General features: G+C 34.4%; 1 protein-coding gene across 2 annotated transcripts; it reads right to left on the bottom strand.

The window, feature by feature from the left end:
- Positions 1-106: 106 nt before the first annotated feature.
- On the bottom strand, positions 107-24960 carry LOC133173028 (nuclear pore complex protein Nup98-Nup96-like). 2 transcript variants are annotated; one of them, XM_061307908.1, is made up of 38 exons: positions 24884-24960; positions 23847-23916; positions 23705-23743; positions 23426-23611; positions 22827-22958; positions 22635-22724; positions 22196-22462; positions 21470-21657; positions 21249-21359; positions 18981-19167; positions 17674-17814; positions 17451-17505; positions 17216-17327; positions 16962-17105; positions 16625-16824; positions 16238-16433; positions 15840-16044; positions 15526-15665; positions 15278-15391; positions 15016-15099; positions 12387-12576; positions 10821-10955; positions 9805-9930; positions 9303-9605; positions 9083-9213; positions 8761-8905; positions 8285-8365; positions 7860-7975; positions 6482-6661; positions 4406-4542; positions 4012-4275; positions 3679-3840; positions 3360-3483; positions 3123-3246; positions 2874-3031; positions 1846-1940; positions 936-1022; positions 107-751 (listed from the first exon to the last, which is right to left on the bottom strand). In XM_061307908.1, exons 2-38 carry the CDS (start codon positions 23887-23889, stop codon positions 640-642), a joined length of 5304 nt encoding a protein of 1767 aa, XP_061163892.1. In that variant the 5' UTR covers positions 23890-23916; positions 24884-24960; the 3' UTR covers positions 107-639. The 2 variants fall into 2 exon arrangements, with proteins under 2 accessions (XP_061163892.1, XP_061163893.1); XM_061307909.1 differs by having other exon boundaries at positions 22229-22462; positions 24884-24959.

The following is a 24960-nucleotide window of genomic DNA, read 5'->3' as shown; positions in this document are numbered from 1 at the left end:
CATTATTGAAGAGTCACATGCTAATTTTCAACTTTCACGACTATAAAACATCTGGAAACTAAATTTTCCATAGGTGGATGGCCTTAAACATGTACAAAAAGTGGAAGGAAGTATTTACAGTATTTATTCATTTTATTTCAATTCAGTCTGAAATGTAGTCTTCAAAAAGACAATATTCATACAAGGTCAAAACATCACATATCATCATAAGGAACATTTACACATGGACACAAAGTTTTCTGCTTTCATAACACTGCTTTTTAATGAAAAGTTAGGGGAAAAACATAACTTTTCCTGTATATTATGAAACAGCACGTGTCAACATTTTGTGCACAATTCTTCTTAAATATAAATTTTTCAATCTTGTCTCACATTTACTTGGGCAAATGGAAATATATTGTTTTAACAGTTGTTTAAATATTTCAAAATCATCTACAATAAAACCAGAGCATTTCAGCTGAATCTGATCCTTAAATGAACTCTCTTGGCTAAAAGTGACCTGTAGAACTCATCACAACTTCGGATATCTGGTCAAGTTTGCTTGAGAAGTTAGATGAATCCTAAAATGGTCTCCTAAGAGTAGATTTATACTGTCTGTTCCTGATGGTTTCACCTTACAATTGTTGAGAGTCCTTTGTTTCAATTGATAGCACGGAGATAACTGGATGAAAAGTCCCTCGTCAGACTTCTCAGTTCCTGTAATTTATAGTCTTCTGGCATTGGTAAATGTCCAATATGAGGGGCCATAAATCTGTCAATAATATATTTTAAGCTCAATTATATAATTGTTCTAGTATTCTTGTAAATTTCAATGCACATCAGTTTTCGCAAAAAAGTTTACACTGAAATAATTAACAGTAAAATTGTACACATAATAGAAATGGTCTTTCCATGAATTTGTTAATTGCTTAATCTTTACTTTGTTGATACTTTACCTTGCTGAAACATCATTTTCTCCTTGTAAACTTAGAATGGTGCGGAACAACACAGCCAACCTCTTAGAAATCTCAGACTGGCACAATCTTTAAACAGTTAAAAAAAAAAAAGAAGTTAATATTATGAATATACTCGAACACTAATCAAATCAACACGTTTAAAATTAATGCATAGTATTTTAAATAAAGAGCAAGAGCCACTTAGGGCCTTTTTTGGCCCTGTGAATTTCTGAAAATTCAAAACTGTATATTTTTAGTCAACAATGCAATAAATAATACCTGAGCACTTGGTGAATGAATATCTACTGAAAATGACGTAATTTTCTTTCTAGTCAATGCATTATGACGTCATGAATTGCGTCATTATTTACATATCATGAATATTTCTTCAAAAATGGCCAAAATATGATGACATTTTTTAATATTTCGTATACAGCACAACCTCCGATCCAAAATGTGTAAATATATTATAAAAGAACTATTAATGAAGATTATAAAACATATTTTAATTTTTGGATCGAGGGGTGTGCTCATATTTTAATTCTTTGCTGAAGGTTCTCAAAAACACTTGTTTTCTGCAAAATTCAATAACATTGCAATTTCACCCAACCTGTTTTTCAATACCTAGACTCTTCAAAGGAAATTCTATTATATAAACTGAAAGCACTAAGTCTCTACTTCATATTGATGTTGAAAATGGTGCACGGGGTAATAGTCAATAAATTGGTATATCTACAGGGCCATTTATGCATAAAGTGAACCTAGCTCTTTAGTAGTCTTGTTTTCACATTTTCAAACTGCAATTACTTTTAAGCAACTTTCATCATCGACAAATTCACACAAGGTCTTTGAAACTAAGAGTCACTTTAACTTATACATACTTTATGTACATGTAGCATATCCCACTCACCTGTCCCTAGACTGGTAACATGGAAGGTTAGAAATACGCTCACACAGGGAGGTGATATCAGACCTTAGGCTGTCTATATTTACTACACTCTCATGCTAAAACAAACACAGATGTATGAATGCCCAACAAAAAAAGACATATTAAAATAATATACACATATTCCATTACATGTATGTCCAATGGTTTCCAGAGATTTCATACAACAATTTACCAGATTTCCTTGCTCATTAATGAATATGGATTAATTGTATTTGTGCTTAATTGTACAGGTAATCAAAAAATTTACTGTATTTGCCCCAATAACCCCCAATAGTCTTGGAAAATTTGGAATAAGGGGTGGTTATTAGGCCATCTTTAAAAAATTGTTTGTTTGCCTTCTCCCAACCGACTTGCTAAAAAAATGGCCCAACTAAAAACTTTTTTTCAACCTCCAAGAAACGAAATATTTACTTTTCAATACTTTTCAATTTCATTTCAATATATTTTGAAATATCAGCATTAATATTGAAATTTTTTGAGGGGGAAAAAAATTTCCCACCTACTTACTGACCCAATTTTTTTACCCTGGGTAGGCAGAGGGCAAACAAATATTATTTTAAAGATGGCTTTATGTCCACCAATTATAAATTAGAATGTAACAAACATGGGGGGGGGGGGGGGTTTGAGGGCAGGACTTTGTGTTAGAGGGGTTGCTTTAATATGGCAAGGGGTCTTGGAACTGCTGAGGTCCCCAGCAGGTCAAGGACAGTGTTAGGTGGGGTCCTAGGGGTGAACCCCCAAAAGCTCCTGAGAATCGGAACCTTTTTTTTATTGTATTAATGACTGTAATTTTACCTTTATCCTATGAATGCTTTTTGTTTTTGAGAGCGCATGCGCCCAAATCTTCTCCTGGGGATGGGTTCAAATAAAACACAATATATTGTATATTTTGAAGAGAAAGTGTAAATTGTACAAGAGACCCAAATCTAATGGCAGAATTTGAGCTTCCTGTCACAAGTGAACTACAACTTTTAGACTATGAAACATACCCCATCCCTCTCCACTTCCAGTTTTAGCTGTTCCAGATTTTGGACAAGTGTTAAATAATCCAGTAACACCTGACCTCCTATAGACCAGTCTAGGATCTGTTTACACCTGTCAGGTGGTGCAAGCTCCACTAGGAACCCATAAAGGTAACTATTGTTCTCTGTATATGAAAAAATGTTCAATCTTAAGTTACATTTTGTATTTTGTCACATAGCAAAATCCCAGTAAGAAGAATTTATTACAAATCATACCGTTAATTATGGCATCAGATGACAAATGTCGCAGAATGACTTTATGACATTCATTCCACCTTCTGGACTTCAGCAAATGAACAGCTTCAGCGTGAGAATTCCTATTATACCGAGCCTTCAATGCCTGTTAGATAAAAAAGAATATCAAAGCAAATCATGCTTCAATTACAGACAAAACTAAACGAGTCTGATTTATTTCATTCTGTGCAGTACTTGCTTTAAAGTATTAGTACAAACCTTTGCATAATGAATCCACTCTACAGGAACATCAAGCTTTTCTCTCAGAAAAATTTCCTTTTCATTGAACTCTTCTTTTACCGACATATTTCTGCTCAACAGATCACGTGTTCTCCACTCTCGGCTATTGAAATAATCCAATCCAAAATTTTAAGCTTCCATCAAATGTAAAATATAAAAAATGAAAATGGACTTTTTCAAAACAATCAAATGGTCCGTTATGAAACGAGCAGCATAACCTTATTTTACAATGAAAATGAATATCAAAGTAGAAAAATTTTTCATAACTTTTTGTAAATGTATGTTAACAAATATTTACCTTCTTCTGTCCTCTAAGTGTAGTACCACAAATACTGCCCACTCCCACATCCCTATAGACTCAAGCTGTGCAGCAAAGCTAAGGTGTAGACAGGCGGTATGGTAGGCAGACAGATGACGGTACTGAGCTTCCACAGACTGGAGTACCTGCTGCAGGTGCCAACTGGAAGAGAAAATTAATTTTAATGGTTCAACTGAAATCAGTAAGAGATTTTTGAAAAATAATTTTAGTAAAAATTGTTAAAAGCAAAAAAAAAAAAAAAAAGAAAAAATCCCTGCAAAACGCATGAGTTTTTCCTCCCCAAACCTCTTACTGACTAATCTCTAAACTCACCTAAGCCTGTAGTCCATGTGATTCACTGTACATGACATGGGATTAAATAAGCTCTCTAATGGATAGGTACGTTGACAGTACAGTTTGAGTAAGTGGTAGGTAGTATCTTGGATGTTTTCTTTATCCTCCATTTCACTTTCCTCAAGATATGGGGGCAATGGAGGGCTACAATACATTCCTAGGGGTGAGTCTCCTCTAAATCCCATCTCGTATTCCTCCAGGGCTTTGTGAATCTGGGCTGGAGCAGTTGGGGGACACATGTACCTAAAATTCCAACACAACTTTTTCTTGTCAATAAAGACTCATTTAAAACAAGTTTAAGGTAGTGAATCTAATTGTAATACATCAGTTTATTTTCTGATCATCATTTAGACACTATAAAACAATAACCAACCATAAATGTAAAGCAAAAGCTCTCTTCCAGTCCAAATCCATACAGGTATTAACTGTTGTTTGAGGGGTCTGCCAAACCAAGCGGCCAGCAAGTAGAGCATACAGCTTCAGACGTAACTCCTCAATAAACTTAAAGGCCTATAAATAAATAATAACAAGAAATGTTTGAGGAACATATATGCCCCCATGTGGCAATATAACAAACTTGAATCTACACTTTTTGACCTGATCAATTAATGCAGATTTATCTATTATGCCCGAGTAAAAGTCACAGTAGAGGTCCATATTTAAATATACATACAGTAAACTTCTTTTATAATGTACTCGGTTATAAAGTATCTCCTTATGTAAAGTAGCCATTCCGTAGTCCTGGCAAAGTGTCTATATATTTCATAGGAAAAAAACACCACTTACAACGTATTTGTATATAACATGATATCGCTTATAAAGTATTAGAAATTTGGTCCTGTTACATAATTACACCTCTTATAGCGTATTCTGACACCTGGTTTCACATCTTTTTTATCAGTGACTGCGAATTAGTCACGGTTTGTTGACTTCATAGCTGCTCCGTAATGGGTGTTTTTCAAACAACTCGGAGGTTTCTTTGTTGTTTTAAGTAGATGTATGTATAATAAATTGTTTGAATAAAGTTCATCTTTGAGGCAGTAAAATTAATTTAAAATAGCATTATGACCAAAAATGATATTATAATTAAACAAGTGAAAGAAAAATACAGTGATTAAATATAAGTAGACCGCGACGACAGCGAGGACGACGAGGTCGTGCCTTACACGTGCATACCATCTACCCAGACGATCAAAGGACATAAGTCCAAAATTACAACTTAGATAAACTCGTCTGAAGGTGTGGACAACAGTGTTTTCTCCATTCTGGCAACTCTGGAATATTTTGTAAATAAATGTCGTCAGGCCAAACAGACAAACATATTATGGACTTTTTAAAAATGATTTCACGATCATCAAGATTGTACAGCACTTAGTGATTTTGAAATAATTTATAGTTTGTGAAATAAAATGTTATTGAATATTAATCTTTCTTAATATAAGAAATGAAACCAAATAACCTGTAAATCATTTATTTACATACTCTACATACTTTAAAATATTGAATAACACACTAGCGGTTTGAAATGTGTTTACAGTAAAAGTGTACTGAGTACTTCCGGCCTCCGTTTATAATGTACACCGGTTATAATGTAGCATTTATCACAGTCCCCCTGGGAAACGTTATAAACGATGTTTACTGTATCTCTTACTAATTATCCTCACTAATCTTTCACAAACAATGATCATTGTTTAATACATATTACAGCACTTGTCAGCAGTCAAAATCACGCTGACATTTGCAGGATTTTAAAACGAAAGCTGATTGTAAGTTAAATACTGATCCCAACTAAAAGAAGAAGAAAATCAGAAATAAAAAAAATTAGAGCGGGCATTAAAAATCAGTTGGGCAGAATGAGAATCTAGGGTAAATAATATTTTTTATTATGGCCTAATGAAGCTTTCACACAGATTTTATCTTTTCTGGCCCAGTGGTTATTGAGAAGATTTTTAAAAGATGTCATTAAATTTTCACTAATTCTTGACCTTGATCAAGATCTAAGAGTGTCCAGTGTCCGTCTGTCCCGTGTCACATGTACACTTTTCACATTTTGACCAGATCTTGATCTCCCCTTGAAAGATGGTGTGACCCTTCATTTGAACAAACTTAAGTCATCTTCACCCAAGGATGCCCAGTGGTTCTAGAGAAGTCAAAAATGTGAAAAGTTTACAGATGACACATGACAGACAGACACTGGACAAAAAAAGCTCACTTCAGCCTCCAGCTCAGGTGAGCTAATAAAGACAGATGAGGGACAAATTTCGATCAGAAATCTGAGCCTTTAGCTCAGGTGAGCTCATAAATTCATACCCTACAAGTCATAAACTCAGCTTTTTTAAACAATAAATGGCTGTAAAATTTCAGGGCAGCATTCAGAGAAAAGACAATTTATTGATCTTATTCTAAAGTACATGTATATTTTACTCTCTTCATAAGATTAAACACTCACTCCTAACTCTGCCCATTCATTGAGCTGCATGTCAAGAAGCTGTTTGGGAACATAACTGCCTATACACTGTGATAAAACCAAGGCCAGTCTTGTATCCCCACTCTTCTGGGACAGACTACAGGCCTCTGCTACCTGTCCACCTGTCAGATGAGCAAACAGAGCTGGTAGGTGATTCTTTCCCTGCAAGAAATACAAAACTCTGCACACTTGCATACCACTGAAAAACAAAGGTAATCAAAGATTACAAAGCTCACCTCCACAAATGTTATCTATAAGGCAAATCTCACACCAAATTTTTTTTAGTTAGTGTGCATCCTGAGATAAATATCCATGCAAGTTAAGTTTCAGTAGGTCTTATAGTTATTTGGAAATATATTACTCCAAAAACTTGACTCATCCAGAAAATGTAGGTCAGATCCAGCATTCATAGCAAGCTGGTAGTGTACATCCCTAGATGCATCATCCATGCAAGTTTGGTCAAGGTAGGGCTTACAGCTACTTGGGAATGGACAAGCTCCAAAAACTTTAACTAAGTCACTCATCAGGAAAATGTAGGTCAGATCCAGCATCTGAGGCAAGTCTGGTAGTGTTCAACCCTAGATACATCATCCATGGAAGTTGGGTATAAATAAGGATTATAGTTATTTGGGAAAGGAAATGCTCCAAAAACTTTAACCTGTTCAGATCCAGCATCCAAAACAAGTCATGCAAATTTTGCTAATAGTCACTCATTTGGAAAAAATAGGTCAGATCCAGCATCTGAAGCAGGTCGGGTAGTGTACATCCCTAATGCATCACCCATGCAAGTTGGATGTAAGTAAAGCTTAAAGTTAGTTGGGAAAGGATATGCTCCGAAAACTTTAACCTGTTCATATTCAGCATCCGAAGCAAATCTGGTAGTGTTCATCCCTAGATGTATCATCCATGCAAGTTTTGTCCAAGTAGGGCTAAATAGTCACTTATTTGGAAAACATAGGTCAGATCCAGCATCCAAAGCAAATCTGGTAGTGTCCATCCCTATATGCATCATTCATGCATGTTTGGTCCAGGTAGAGCTTACAGTTACTTGGGAATGGACATGCTCCTAAAACTTTAACAGGGATGCCGACTCTAACCCTGACCTTATAGTATAAGCTCATCTCGACTTTGTAGAGTTGAGCTAAAAATTGGCCATAAAAAACCTATTTAGTAAAATACTAAATGTTTGTTACATGTACAATTATCAGCTAAAATATTTTGCGATATAACACAAAACTGGCATTGGCACAAGCAAGCACTTTATCAAGTATGAAATCTTATGGTTGTTAAAGCGCACCTTACTATTTCTTTGGCATAACATTTTTGAATGATACACTTGAATTAAAGGCAAGTTACAAACCCTATACTTGGCTTCTTGAATCTCCTTTCTGATTTTATCACTGGCAGTGGAGGACAGCCATTTTGACACTGCCTCTCTTCTGGCATGTTGTACTTCATAATGATGCACAACATCATCTGAAATACAACTCAGTTTTGTATGTCTTATACTAAAGGCAAGCACACAGATAGACAAGGATATTAGCAAGAAAACTGACAGTCAGAAGGGCTTGTATTCTGCTGATAAGCTTTATATTAGCCTTTCACTTTTGACCAAGTGATCCAAAATCTGTTCATACTTTTCTTTATTCTATTCTGTAATTTAAAGGATTAATCAAAAAAGAATAAAGAGTGTTTGTGGAAAGATGAATGAAGTGACAGACGGACACAATAGTTACTATAGGGCACCTAAATGAACACTGTAAACTTCAAGGAGTAAATGACTACCTGGTAAATTCCCAAACAAAGCAGAACAAAGGTTCCACAGAGTCTCCGAGTAGCTGACACTGTCAAAGTCGGGGTGTCCTTCTGTAATACACATTATACAAATATTCAGGCATGTGTATACTGTATATACCAGTAAACATCAACTAACATGTATGTGTTTACAGTATTTATAAACCAGTAACCATAAATTCATGTGTATACAGTATATACCAGTAACCATAAATTTATATGTTTACAGTATACACCAGTAACCCTAAATTCATGTGTACATCAATTCAAGTGTTTTAAACTGATATATATATATATATATATACACATAGTTCAATAAATTTTTTACAATATTACTAATAATGATTGTAAATATGTGAATAAATGGAGAGTAAATTTCCCTGCAAGATTTATAGCTGAGATTACTTGTAACAATATCAGAAATTGTATTGTATATGTACCTGACAGAAAGGGTGTACCTATCTCACCTGAATTCTCCTTATCCTGCTTGATCTGGTCCACAATGTGCTGCAGGGCCATCTCCCCCTCCCTGGGGCCAAAGACAGGACATCCATCCTCCACCTCTCTCCTGGAGTGTTCTAACTGTATGGACAGCAACTCTTCATGATTTCGCTAAAAATCAACATAATATATACAGACAGGCACTAAGAAAAGGAAGGGAATTATGGCAAAAACTTTTTATCATATTCATCCTAGCAGTATGACAAAGTCTTCTAAAATAAATTATCATCTTCTGGATTTCTTTAAAACAAGAAAATTGGTGATAAAAAAAATGCTACTAGATTTTACCACAACAACTGGGTCCTCAGGTTGGAAGTAAGGTGTCACATCTAACTTTTCTACAGCGACATTCCAGCTAGTGGGACCAACTTTCTTTTTTCTTGAGCTTGATAAGACCGAGAAAGATGTTTCTTCTGCACCTGGAACATATAATATAAAAGTTTATCAATCTGGAAACAAAATTCACAATGCAACAGACTAAACTACATTTTTAAAATTTTTTTCTAACCAGTGACTTGTTGCGTAACGGTTAATCCAGCATGTGCAAATGTCCATCCTGGCCCCCAGCCTACACGGAAAGACCGACCATGGAACAAGGCCGCATCAACTATAACATCCTGCTTATCATACATTGTAGAGTCCTGAAATTCTGGAATAGATCTTGGTATTCTAGCCCCTACAATCCGACGAGGCAGGTCATCCGACTTCATCCCAGTCGGAAGTGGCAAGTGCTCATCCACTGGAGGCATGTGGAATTTGGATTTGGCTGGCCGGATTGGTTCCGGAGTAACAATTCTTGGTGGGAAGGCACCTAAAAAGGAAACTTCCTTTACATTGCTTTGTCCTTAGATTGAAATTTCAAGGATAGATATTGTCCAGCATATGTGTACAAATACTTGATTATTGGCTAAACTTCAAAATTATGATATGGAATCTACAGAATAAATTATTTTTAAGCACAAAATTTTCCCAAAACTTATGGTCTGACAGAGAAAGAAATGCAAATATACCTCTCTCAATGTTAACATTCTTAGGGACTCCCGAGAGCTTGACAGGGGACATCAAGGAATTCTTGTAGGCATCACTAAACATACTAGCTTCCTTCTTTCCACTCAGGCGAGAAGAACTTAATATGTCTGTGTAACAAAACATCCTTAGATAAAAAACATGCATAAATTGAACAAGTTAGTAAGAACCACAGAGAGATTATTGAACAGGTATTTCCTGAGATTTACACAAGGCATCAATCATAAATATTGAAACAATTGTTAAACAAATCCAAATGGATATATGTGATACTCTTAAAGTCTTGTGATGGCATATTCCACATTCATTTTCCTTTATTTCAAGAACTAATTTCCCAAATTCCCATATCCCCAGAAATATGCAAATATAATTTGAAGTCTTTATCATACATTGACTTTCGTTGTAAATTTAAGAAGATTGGACTATTTTATTTCTCACTTTCCATACAACCAACACCTGATAATCTTAGTCTCATAACTGATTGATGTTATATAAGTGGAATTTTTAGCGACACACAATTTTAGAGATTTAAGCCAAAAAAAAACAGTATATATTTTTAGCAAGAAGTAATTTTAGCGATTTTATAATGTCAAGAAAGATAGCTATAACAACTGATATGATATAAATTGTTAGTGGTATTCAATTTTAGCGATCTCAAAACCTTCGCTAATAGTGTCAAAATTGGACCATTACTAAAAATTCTGCCTATACGGTATAATAAGTTTGCAGTCTTGATATCACAACATGAATTTACATTAAAATCCAGAATCAACTTTATATGTTCCATCTTTCAGGAACTCTTAAAATAAATGTGTAAAAATGCTATTAGTAGTGAAGCTCAGGAGCAATGTAAGGAACATTAACTCAATCAACTCAATTAAGTCAGTACATCCCCTCCTCTATCTACAAACATGTCAAAGACCAAAACATTGAATATTCTTAATTTATAAGAGTAAAGCAAACTGATTAATTGTACAATGAATGTACTAAGTCATCTTACCCTGCTGTGGTGGAGCTTCATCTTCCTGGAAGAATGATGCCTTCATGACCTGCATGTTCTGAGCACTAACCCCCATACTCTGAGCCAAGCGATGGGAGGAGGGCTGCTCATCCATCTCATCCTCATATCCCTCACCTATGATAACAAGTATAGTTATAATTTCATGCAACCTAGTGGAATCTGATTGATTCAGAGACATTTGAAAAAAAAATTACATTGTTTCCCTACTAGGTGTATAAACCACAACCTCTAAGGTGACAATTCATAACAATGGGATTAGTTACCAAATCACCCGTTTTTGTCAGGTTATACCTGATTTTTCACCCAGAACCCAATTATTTTTTATGAATGTTGAGACCAGATTTTTTACTTTCCAAAGAAGGTCATAACCCTCTTTTTACAGGTAGGAGGTTGGCAAGTGTGGCAACAGGTTATATGGTTACAATGGCATGACCAAGCAACATAAAAATTTTAATTTCACAGAAAGTTTGTGTGTAATGTTCATTAAGGACCCTCTATACACTGCATACAAGAGTTTTAATTCCACGGTATTTTTATACAGTTAGAGAGATGATGATCAGTGATCTGACTTTAGATCTAAAACATAAGAAATTTAAATCTACAACATATTACTCTATTTGTGATCTTTTTGAACATTGGTGTATCTATCTGATTATAAGGCCATCCTACTGAATTCACGTTACTGTCTCGGAATTTGATGTATTTGCATCATAAATAACAGATACAATAGTAAGTCATACTAAAAATATTAGCTACAAAATTTGCGGTATAAAGCTGACATCAAACTTTGATCAAATAATCTTCTATGGGTATTTTGACAACATTTGAGGAATTTTTTGAAAGTTTTTGATCACTGGAAATTAAAACTGCAAACTAATTTACAAACTAAATTTGAAATCAAGAGATTAAGGGGTTCAGCAAAAATCAGGTGAAAAACATGACCCTCTGTGTCATAAAAAAATAATTGGGATACTGGTAGAAAAATTGGATGTAACTCTACAAAATCGGGTGAGTTAGCAACTATGCTTCTCAGGCTCCATTGCATCTGAGAAATATGTGCTGCATTGCACCTTTTTAATCCTCAGAATAATCCTAACCATCATTTTTATAAGCAGAATGATTTTACCTTTCATAAAATGCATTTGAAACTTTCAAGACTTATACTGGAGAAGATGATTCTAAAAAATTCATTTCATTTGTCCGATACTGGTAAAGTCAAATTGGAATGATTCCATGCATGATTTGAACAATCAAGAATTATTAAACATTTATTACCAATGCTGTAACCATTTACTTATTATTATTTTTACATCTTTCAGTCAAGGCTGGACAAACTAGTACTGCATATTGAGTATTTGAGTATCTGAAATAGTACTATGGGACATATTAAAGTCCTCAAATATATGGCCCCCATAGTGGTCAATGTTTGACTATTTGCCTGCTTAATTCACTTCTACAAATTTTAGTCTGAGAATTTGAAGGTCAATTTTTTTTTTTATGGCCTCACTGAGTCTCTTCCCCATCATATGATAGTGCCCCTCTTACCTGTATATTCCTCTGCCATGCTGTCTGGAGCGGTCTCCTGGGTGATATCTGTAAGGGCGTCGTCCTCTGTCATAGGTACCTCCGTGTCTGGAGGAGGGGGAGGTGGTACTTCACTCATCAAGGACATCTTTGGAGTCGTCTTCTTCTCTCCCATTGCTGGAGGCACAGGTTTTCCATTCACTTGAACTTTCTAAGGAATTAAAAAATAAAGCCCTTTCAATTAAAAACCTGACAGTAACTACCATGTACTACTGTACTCAAGTATATTCAACTTGCCACATTAACTAGCATTATATGCTTTAACCACCATTAATACTACAGAATCATTTTACTTCATGGGGGGTCACTATTCATGAATTACATTAAACTAACATGTTCACAGGGATGCAATTTCGTGGGCATATGTCTCGTTATAAAAGATATCACCTACATTTTTATAATCATTGAGATTGTACATTTATGGGTACAGGGTGACCACAAAATCCATTAATACTGAACCATCATAAAATATAATGACTCCACAATTTTTTTTTAAAAAATATCCTCGTCTTAATTATGAACAAATTTAGCCCCTCCATACATGCATCTAGGGTTGAGGCCAACCTTGGCTCTGGTTTGTAACTTCTAAAACTCCTGCTAGAACACAATTTTAATACCAAAATAGACCTTTTTGGTTTTTTTCTTCAATAGTACAACATATTTACCCACAGATTTCTTTGGCAGTATCATAGCAACAGTCATTTTAAATACATTTTTTTCTACTCTCTATACACATAACTCACTCCATCTCTACACATATGTACACTGACTACATGTAGGCAGATCATCTTGAAATCTTTCCAAATGGAGAGATTCAAATATAAGTAGAGTACTGTGAAATCACTTATTTTTGTGGGGGTTAATTTTCATTGATTTCAAGGTGTGAAGAGACCCACAAATTCTTGTCCACCACAAAATGTAAAATGTCACACACATAGCTACTCAACAATTCTTCATCCACAAAATCAAATCCCATAAACCCATAGTTTTTCCACAAACCATGAAAATATGACCCCACAAAAATATGTGATTTTACAGTAATCTGGTGCCCCATATTTCATCCTCTATCAGGTTGGCAATGTGGTTGCTATTATCCTCAATCATCTATCAACACCCATGTCCTTGAAAGACTGACTTCAAAAGGAACACATACCTTGTTAAACATTTTATAATTTAATTTTAATGTACAAAATCAAACAAGCAAGATATACACCTTTATTCTATCCTCTGCCTGCTTTCTAGGTTTGCATAAATATGGATAGCAAAGAATTTCATGTTGCATATGTTATAGTATACAACTCAAGAAGAATTGTCTCTAAGCTAAGAAATCTGACTTCAAAATTAATAACTTTAATAAATAACTAATGTTACAGGTAATTTCTGTGGTCCTTCTTTTTTGCCACTTGATCCATTAAATAAAACATTCAAATTTCTGCAGTAACAATACCATTCAGCATCAATACACCAGATGAGGGATTGGAATGTTTTGTGATTTTATTTTTACTGGATTTTCACTGATCTGCAAAATTGCTCGTAAAGCCAATCAGAAATTACTTGTTGCTGGCAGAGGATAAAGATACATGTGTATTCATAAAAAATAATGACTTGTGTACAGTAGTTTTATCAATCAATTTTGATTTTTTTATACAATAAAACAATAATGATCTCAGTCACTGCAATAAAATAATAAAAATGTAATAAAATAATAATAAATTAATCACAAAATTATTAAATACATGTACATTAAGAACAAAAGAGAAGGGAAAATGAAATTTAAAATTGATAAAACTACCATGATCATAAATAAAAAGATAAACACAAACTACAACAAGCATTTTTTTTTTTACAATTCAAAATGAAATACATATTGTTTACACAGCCTTGTTAGTCTTCTATTGTGGGAAAGAAAGAAATATACATGTAAAAGGATATTTACATAAAATAATCAAATTAGATGTCTGTTCATACAATTGGATGCATATTTGTCATCAATAAAGTTTATACAGTTTACTAATAAGTGACTTAAAATATTAATGAAAGCTATAATGATTTTAATGTAGTTTAAAATCTACTATGAAAACATTACAATAAAAGAATGTACATATACATGCATGTAAATCTTTTAGAAACATCAATAATTTCATAAACTCATTGCACATTTGTAAATTTACCAATCAATCACAGCTCATATTTGCAATACAATCTAGTTAAGCTGCACACCCTTGCACAATTAAAAAATAAACCATATTCACAGAATACAATTAAAAGAAAAATGTATGTTAGCTTATCTACATTTACATGTATTTACAAAACAGCAAAAAAGGGCAAAAATATTCCAATAGATACAATATTTCTCTTTCCATAATGAGTATATACATGTACATATGTGTGCTATGTTACCTATATGTATTTACAAATTAAAAGTAAGCACAGATAAACATCCCATTTAAAAAAAATGTATTCACAATGCTGTTTTCAGTTTCTGTCCTTAAACATATTATTTCCCCAAGATCCAGAGATGACCATCCATTGTGGGTGGATCCACTGGTCCAGTGGGGTGTGGAACTCTCTAGTATGAGGAAGTACTAACCTGGCTCGTTTTCTTCATTTGAGCAAGGGCAGACAAGTCTTCCTCATCACTATCTTCCAGTCCATACTTGGTAAAATGCTTCACCTTAAAAAAAAAATTAGTTAAAAAATACTGAGAACAAATTTACCTTGATAAAATGCATGCTTAAAAAATCATTCTTGAATCTTAGAGAAACTTTTCTTATTGCAAAAATAATAATTATACCTAAAATCAACAATGATGAACAAGCATTCAATTTACATTTAATGAATTTAAGATTTACCTCAAATACCCATGAGCCTGTCTCTGGACGGTAGTCCAGAAATCGACCTCCAATGCGTGCTGTAATTTCTTCCATCTTCTCATGGTAGCCCAGGGCTTTTAATCTCTCTGGATCCTACAAAACAATCACAATATAACTACGAAGAAATTTTATGGAATACTTCTGTTTTTACAGGGTACAATGTACTTCAATCTACCACTATATAAGAGAGGGTGTGAATAAATAGCTAAGTCATTGAGGAAACTGACCTTGATGTAAGATCGAGTTGTTTTATCTGTTGGCCATACACAATCCAGTGTAATTTCTGCCTTCCTGTTCAATTCTTCCCCTTCTGACGGCTTGTTATCGTCATCAGGGTAAACAATCACTTCCTTCCGGCGAATGTGCACTATAAACACACACACAAATCATAATGCAAACAATTAAAACTTGCTATCAACACAAAGCAAATGAAAATTTTATAAAAAGAAGAAGCAGGTCATGTTTGTTAAAGATAAAATGACAGCTATTTTTATCCAGAGTAAACAAAACTCAAATACTTTCAGTGCAGACAAATTCGTACCAATATCATCCAGATTCAGGTTGGCAACATTGAGAGGTCCATGAAAGTATATACTTCCATATCCCTCCCTTCCCACTGTCAAACCTTCCACAAAACAGTCCCCATTCTCATCCACAAGTTCACACAGCTCTTCTATAGAGGGAATTGTGTAATACCCAGGTCGTGTCAGGATTATACCAGCAAGGTTAGGTGGAGGGGGTGTGGTCTGCAAAGTAAGGAGAAATTCTACATGCACAGTATATAATCATACAGTCATTATCTTAACTTCTACATGTATCCAAGCTGACGATTTAAAAAATATAAACATGTGCACTCTACAGTCTTAAAGACTTCTCATGAAATGTTACAATGACCCCAAAATTCAGAAATTCAAAAGAGAAAGAAGGATGTTGACTTACTGGTCTCTCAATGCTCTCATCAACCGTTTGATTCAGACTGAGATCAGTGTCATCCGGCGATTTGGAAGTTATTGGCACACGTATCTGTTGTACATTAAGCTGAGATATTGTATCATCAAAATTTTCCGAGACTGGCTTCTGTGAAAGGTGAACCTCTGGGGCTTTTGGTTCTTTTTCCAGTCGGTCATGTAAGCTACTGAAAACAAAATTAATATGAAACTGTATGAAAACATGCACATTTCAACTGTCATGTAAACTAGTTAATAAAAAGAATAAAGAAAACATTACCTTACACATCACAATGTTAAATAAATGTTTAACAGTGTATCTAAGGAAACCTCTGTAATATGAGAAAGAGGAATAATATTATTTGTACAACTGACTTACAACGAGTTTCCATTCTGGGTGACCTCTGGCTCATTGATGCTCTGATTTTCTGACTCCCCTAACACAGACGAGGCACGACTAGGAGAAGTAGAACTGGAGCTTCCTTTCCGGATAACAAGCTTCTTGATGCTTTTCTTTGGCATGAAGCTTTCAGTTCCTCCACTGAAATCATCATCTTCCAGGCCCTCAAACATGTGTGTCTTCAAGATATTGAAAAAGTGTTATGCAGAATTAAACTATTTGATACAGATTTTTTCTTTAAATACATTTTGATTCTGATGAAATCCATACAAATAAATCATAGGAAATAAGGATGAAATAAGGATTTGATGTTTACCTTTGATCCATTCAGCATGTTGTGGAGAGATTTGGGTTTAATTTTGGCTGTGGGTCGTGCGCTCACTTTGTACTGATTGGACAGAACAGCTTTCTGTGCTGAAGGGTTCGTTGGTTTCAGGATCTCTTCTCTTTTCTTATCACTCTGAAATCACAGTGAACAACAAATACATAAAGAACATTGACAGTTTTTATCCCTGAAGAAATAAAGTAAATAAAAATCTTTCAAGCTTATATCAGAGCTTAAATACTGACCGGTTTCAGATTCCAGAATAAAGGAGAATCACCATACGGTGAACTGGCCAGTGCCATTAACTGCTGTTTGATCTGGACTTCATTTGGAACAGGAGCTGTCTGTGGTGCTGCCCTGAAAATAAAATAATTTATTGTCAAAACTCAACATCTTGTACTTGTAGATTATCTCATTGTTTTCTAACTGTAGTATAAAAGATATGACGATTTTTTGACTTGTCTACTGGTAATGACTTACGTGCTTAAAGTTGTTGACGCTCCTCCTTGAGGAAATCCAGTACCTACACCAAAACCTGAAACGTCGATAGTGAAATACAGTAAATCACGCTTAGCAAAAGCCTCACCTATTCTTAAAAAGTGTACATGTGTACTACATATACATGATACATAAAGTACAATAAAAGTATATTTCTTATCAATATATGAAGAGAGATTCACTGTCCTTAGAAAAGTGTGTCTACCTGTAGTTGTACCAAATCCAGTCATCCCTGTGCTGGTACCAAACGGTTTATTCAGGTTGAAAGCTGAGGTCTGACCCAGATTAAATGTACTGGTGTTTCCAAAAGTTGTGGGTTTGGCTCCAAACACTCCAGTACTTGTTCCTGAAAAAAAATATCAAGAGCTGTTATGTAGATTAATTTTCAAATCATCCTTATCTATGTAGAAAAACCTCATATACATGTAGATTATACAATTTTATGAGGAAATTCTTTCTCGATCTTCTATTAAATGGGATCAAAAGATGTACAACTACGTACAATCACTAGAAAAAATCTTAATGCAATAGAAATCTAAATGAAAAACCCTTGAGATAAAACTCTGTTCATAATATGGAAGACTCTATTGAAATATAATAAATATCAGGCCTCTAAATGACCTCTAAAAGTTAGGCGCCAGCTTGCTCCTTATCAAAACAATTTAGTCACCAATGCAAATTTTTCTTAGACACCTACTTTATAAGCTGATATTAGTCAAAGGGGTAGTCACGGGTGGGGTAAGACTATTGCAATTGTTAAGAAAAAATCAACAAGAAATATAAGCCAGCTAAATGCCAAAAGGTCTTAACTTAAGCATGCATGTAAAACTCCATTGTCTCAAGCCACTGTCCCAAGTCCGCACATACATGTAGCTCTCTCCTACTGGCCAGAATGGGAGAGGATCGTACATTTTAGTTGTGGTTAGGGATGATGGTAAAACACTTCCCGGTATATTCAAAAAGTTTTTATTTTTTCTTTTTAAGAAACTTGGATCTCATGAAATATTCTTTGAAACTATAATAATTATATCAAGGATTGTTTACACAATTTACATTTTATGCTCGTCCGTACAATTACGACCTAACATTAATGTCTAGACACTATCTCTAATGAGTGAGAATTTAATTTACAAACAATTGACCACATCAATCGTCCAATTTACTTCATTTCACAGTTGTCAATTTTCTGGAGCCAAAAATGACCTGGGGTGTCATATTGTCTTATCTGGTCTACATGAGTGCTGTGTGCACTGACAAGACGCGAAATTTCGTTCACATGTGCGCGACTAAAAAAAAAAATCAAAGTGACGAAGAAAACACAAGACATGTCAATTGCTAACATTTAAACTTCTCTTCTCCTCTTTCAAAAAAAAAAAAAAATTATAGTTCTGGAATTTGACGAACGCCAAGTATATTTAAAATGGTCGAGAAATTTTGGGCACCAATGAAATATTTTAGGAAGCATGGTGACTAAATTAGTCGCCATTTAGAGCCCTGAATATCATGCTGTACCTATACCAGGTGTGGTGCCAAAAGAAAATCCCCCGGAGGTGCCAAAGGTGGAGGGTTGTGAAGTGGTACCAAACAGACTGGGTCCTGTGGCTGGCTTGGCAAACAAATTACTGCCTGGTGTTCCAAAACCACTTGCAGTAGTGGCAGTAGTTCCAAAAGCTGGTTTGGAGTTGAATAGACTGGTACCCTATAAAATAAAACAAATACATGTATCTCTGCAAGTAAAATATCAAAAATACAGTTTTTTTCAATCTTAAATTAATTACAATTAACCCTAGTAGGGCCAGTCATTAATAAAATGAAACCCAGATAACATTATCACAGTGATGGATGTTGATAACATGAGGTCAGCCATGTTTTCCGTTCAGTGCCGGTCATCAGCAACTTTACACACGACATTTTCTTTGTATTTTAACCAAGGAAATCCATTCATTTCAATGTTATTTACTAAAATTAGATTTTCCAGCAGTTTAATATGATTGGACTTATGATGGGGAATTCCTTTAATCTTACAAAATGAAACTTGTTGATCTTTGTGCTTCGTTAGAAGAGTGTGAAAACAAGGTGGGGGTTGTGGAGGATATACTGAAGAAAGTGCAAATTAACAGATGTCAATAAAAGACTTATAGCAATGAAAATCTGAAGTTTAAAAGATATAAAACTGTAGCCAGTTTCAGCATGACAGACTTCTACAATATTCATGTACTAATGTAAAAAATATAAAATGAAATAAATAATGATATCAAAATATCTATAATTCAGATAGTTTTAAAGTTTTCTATGTTAATTTTTAGTTTATAACTTTTGTAGTTTTTTTTTAAACAGCTAAAATATTTTTTAAAAAATTCTGAACAATTTTCTTCTTGTTCTTTCTAAAAAAAAAAGTTGTCCAGATTGTTATCAGAAAAAGTGATTAGAAAATGGGGATAAAAGATAATCTGTAGCATATGTAATATGAGAGAAATTTACAAATCAGCCCAACAAAGTCAGAGGTTGGAGCTCCTTATCAGCTCGGCACATACAGTTGCGGTTTTCTATAGCATCCCTAGTACTTCAGGGTTAAATAACAGTGTTCCAGCTAGGATCTGAAAATGGAGGGGTGCAAGAGAAGGGCACTTTTTTGCGACTTACCGTTGTCGCAAGCTTTTGTTACATAGTCCTATCTCATTACTTCACCCTCATGATAATAAACTCCTACAAATATCATTTATTTATTTTACTTTGTTACTGAACTCCTTCAAATATTATTAATTAATTTATTAACCTTATTGATTTGAAAGATACAGAAACACATACTAATTTTAGCTAGTATGTAAACATATAAAAAAGAATTTTAAAGATCATCTTAGGATAAATGTTACTTTTCTTTCTCTTTTTACATCATCTTCTATTCTTGATTCCTATTTTCAATAATAGCACCATAATTCATATAAACTAGCTGGTGTCTCATATTATTGCACTACATGTAGGTCTATACATGTACATGTACTATAGCTAAATGAGTATGCATGTTTCTGGCAAATGTATTAAATAGATTCAGTATTTGTAGGTTATATTCCTTGTTTAATTTTTCATATTGATCAGGTTGGTGGCAGATAATTAATTAAATTAATTTTAATATTATCTGTAATCTTTTAAAATTCCCTTCAGAGTGTCAAAAAACCTAATTAAGAAAATAATACTTGTTTCTGTGCTATTTAGATATTAAATTCCTTCATTTTTCAGAAAAACATCAACAATTTATAATTAGTATTAAAGGTCAATGTTAATGCTACTTTCACTTTCATGATTATTTTTAGAACGCCAAAAGACTCTTGTTTTATATTAAAACAGATAGCTTGGACATTCTCAAAGTATTTCAGCTTTTAACCCCTATTCAGACTGCCAAGTGATCAAAGTAATTACCTAATCACCTGTAATTGAAAAAGGGCACATGTATAATACATGGTACATAATGCGAGTTTCATTACGCAATCACCCAATTGGCAGGAGGTGTGAATTGCTGATTGTCCCTAGGTAATCTGCTTTAGAACACACTAATTATTCTAATGACGGAAAAGGACAGTCAGAATGATACAGGGCACTAATAGGGGACACAGGGGCGCTTATGGGGGGCAGAGGGGCGCACGGATTTAAGGGCGGGGCGCGGCGCCCCTCCATTTCACCCTAGCTGGAACACTGAATAATGAGGGACTTTTAGCATTATAATTCATAAGTTCTTTTTCTATCCTCTATTCATTCGACATACCATGGGTAGTTGAAACTTACTGGAGTACTGGTTTGTCCAAAGCCTGTACTGGTTCCCCCAAAGCCACCAAAGCCTGTACTAGTTCCTCCAAAACCTGAGGCCTGTGTGGATGGTGTGGCTCCAAAGAGAGGCTGGAATAATGAATGTCATGTTTAAAGCCAATTCAACAACACTTTTGCAATAGAGTTGAAACAATTAAAATTAATTGTTATGCAATTCCAATTATGAATTTAATGCTTACCTTGTTTTGAGTTGGCTGGCCAAACAAACTGGATGTAGATGTTGTGGTTCCAAAGCCAGAAAACCCAGATGTTCCGGTAGCAGTTGAGGCCCCAAATAGGGGTTTATTCTGTCCAAATAAACTGCTGGTTTGTTGTGGTTGTTGTCCAAACAAAGAAGTTCCTGTTGATGCTGGAGTTGGGTTAAAAGCTGCAATTGAACAAAAATTTTTTTGTCAGTTTTTTTCAATAATTTCTACACTCACTCATGTAGATACTTTCAAAAAGAAAAGAATAACAATTGTAACTTGTAACATACATGTACGTGGTATTTGCATACAATAAAATGAGTCAATGCATTAAAAAAAATCCTTACTGCTAAATGAAATGACAAGTTATTTGTAGAAAGCAGGAGAATATGCATAATACTGTATGAATGGGGTTTCCAATCCTACAAATATGCCTCAATTCCCAAAAGAAAAGTATAAACTGCAATATGCTACCAGAATTCAAAATGCATGATGAAATGTAAAACATGTTTAGTCTGCCACTTGCTTTCCCTCTTAAAAGCATCTATTCTTAAATCTATTGATTTAATATCATCCCAAATTTCTAAAATATGATGATGTTTTGTTTTTGTTGCTGGGTCTGACATGATAAAAGCTGAGTGATAACTGAAGCATGATGAGTTGACATGATATGAAAGGCATTCAAAGGAACATGTCAACAAACAGCTTGCAGCTACAAACCCATGTTTGAGTTCTGTAGTAAAGAGAATCCACCTGATGCTGACGGAGTAGCAAATGCTGTGGCAGTTTGTTTTCCTTTGCGATTTGCTAAATAATCTTCCACTCGGAGCTCCTCCAGACTTTTGCTTTGATACTCCTTCATGGCTGTAATACATTGGTGCCGTGTATTGATGTTAGTGCTGACCCCATTCTTCACCATTGTGTCTTGGCTTGTTGGAGGGTTAAATTTTAGAGTGGTTCCATTTATGGCTGCTGATTGACCAAAGCCTGTAAAATTCAAAGAGCACTTTCATTTAAAGAAACAAAAAACTTTTTCTCCAAGAAATTTTGCTGATCTCACTAGACACCATGAGATCACCACAAATCTTAAATAGCAAATACACAGTTATTTATATGGCATGGAAATTTCTCAAGTTTCTCTGCTTCCTGTTTATATTACCTGTACTACCACTTGGGTTGCCAAATAAGGAGGTGGTCTGCTGAGTGTTTCCAAACAACCCTCCAGCTGTTGATGTGCTCGTTCCAAAACCTTTGAGTAAACATGAAATGAAATACTTTTTTCCTTTTTGCAAATTTTTTAATTGATGTCAAGTGTCCTAAAAGAAAGGGTGCAACACCAAAGAACTCCTACCTCCAAAACCTGGGGTCTTAGCACCAAAACTGGTGCTGGAGACTGGTGATGCAAACAATCCACCAGTCTGTGCTGTGCTTTGCTGGCCAAAGAGACTGCTTCCAGGGTTGGTGGCAGGTGTAGCACCAAATGCTGAAATATAAAATTGTATTTTACAATCGACAAATATGCAGCTTTTCAGACTTTGTTTTACAAAAATATCTTTTTAATTCAAACTGTAACTATACCACCTCAACATAGTTTTAAGTTAGAAACTTCTTTCTTAAATGAAGTATTCTTTAAAGAATGGGGAGAGGACTACCTAAGTTTTTGGAACCTGTGTCCAATCTCACTGACATAATGTCAATAAAATATGTTCAAAACAAACAAACAATTCTTTAAAGAAATTTGAAATAAACTGTACCTGTACATAAATTGACAAATTAAAAATTTAGCAAAATCACTGGGTATGGAGTGGTTGGTGTAATCATGAATTAGCACTCATTGTTTTGTATTCATTAATGATTTCTTAATGGTATTCCATGCCAATGCTGTTAAAATATGAAGCCCACTTTTTTTAACTACGCATATAGTTTACTTGTACACAAATATCCACATACTAAATCCTGTTGACTGGGCAGTGCCACCAAAAGCTCCTGGGTTCTGTTGTCCAAACAGACCTGTCCCCTGAGACGTGCTCTGCTGACCAAATAAACCTGTTCCTCCTGTACTTGGAGTCTGGGATCCAAATGCTGGTGTTCCTCCAAATGTTTTATTAGCTGCATTTCCAAATGTTGATGTGTTCCCTGTAAAATCATTTCCATGATAATATGAGTTTCCAGTTGATTAGAATTCTTATGTTTGTCTATGATATTAATGAATAGTTCTACAAATCTTACCTGCACCAAAAGGGGTTGATGTACCACCACCAAATGTAGCTAAAAAGAAACCAAAAATGAATACTCAATAGTGAACATCTTAAAATTCCCATGAACCATGACATACAAACTTTATGCTGCATGCTTTATATGAATTTCTTACCATTTCCAGTTCCAAAAGAAAAAGATGGCTTTGCACCAAACATTATTCCTTAATTTTTCTCCTCAGATATCTGAAAACAAAAAGATGAATCAGAATACTTGTCTGTTAATAGGGCTAGTCATACACTACAGCATTTTCCCCCCCTTATATAACTGATACCAATAAACGGTACCATTCCCATGCCAAAAAACGTTAATTTTTTTCCCAGTTTTGAGACTAAAAATTTCCAATTCCACTGCCATGCAACAGACTACATTGACATCATATTTCTTTTTAAATGAAACATTGTACAAGTTCACTAACTGTTTCACTTTTGCTTAAATCAAAAGTAGAGATTAGTTGTAATATGGCAGGTGGTGTAGACAGCGTAGTCTCATACATTTTGACAAATTGAAAGCATGAAAATGCGAAAAACAAGGGACATTGATATGAAAAACAATAAATACTTGTTGTTTATTCTTTAAAACACGAAGTAATAGGTAATGAGATTGGAATAAACGCTAAATACATTTCATTTGTTTAAATGACAGAAAATACTCCTTTGTTCAACTTCGATGCTCGCTACACTATATGAGAGCAAAAAAATTAACTTGTCAGTGTCTTGTGTTCTTAAAACTAGAAGACCTTTAAATCCCTTCACTTCAACTGATCAAAGTTTTTTTCTACACTGAGTTTAGCTTAAGGAATGAAATTGTTATTAAAAGGTTACAAGATATTTAAATGCGGTCTAGGCTTCAAACTTAAAGCTTGCATACAAATATGTCTACTTTCGAATTCATTTCACACTAAGATTCTTCCTAGACTATTAATCATTATACTATATTACAGCATCTTTTACTAAAATTCAACAGATTTTTATGAAATTGTTACCTAAATTTAAACAGATATACACTGAGGAGACTTTGGACGTATAGACTTTATGTGTGTCTTTGTAGTCACAGAGAAAATGGTATATCAAACATTACAACAATCTTCGACTGTACAGTCATTAATAACGGTGTTGTTACCCCTATATATAGTGTTTACAATCATCTTACATCAAGATAATTCAGGATTATTCCAGTTTCATTTCGAAGTGATATCACATTCTAAGTTTACAATATGGCGTCATCGC

This window comes from Saccostrea echinata, unplaced genomic scaffold (genome assembly GCF_033153115.1).
Source record: "Saccostrea echinata isolate AGI-Se365-2 ecotype Australia unplaced genomic scaffold, CSIRO_AGI_Sech_v1 ptg000056l, whole genome shotgun sequence".
Taxonomy (NCBI): Eukaryota; Metazoa; Mollusca; class Bivalvia; order Ostreida; family Ostreidae; genus Saccostrea; species Saccostrea echinata.
The sequence above is the reverse complement of the archived record's forward strand: the minus strand, read 5'-3'. Positions and strand labels throughout refer to the sequence as shown.

Coding starts and splice junctions, on each gene's coding strand:
- LOC133173028 (XM_061307908.1), bottom strand. CDS start 23,889: ATGTTTGGTGCAAAGCCATCTTTTTCTTTTGGAACTGGAAATG. Junction 22,463..22,634: donor CAACCCAAGTGGTAGTACAG/GTAATATAAACA, acceptor TGAATTTTACAG/GCTTTGGTCAATCAGCAGCC. Junction 21,658..22,195: donor ACTACAGAACTCAAACATGG/GTTTGTAGCTGC, acceptor GTTCAATTGCAG/CTTTTAACCCAACTCCAGCA.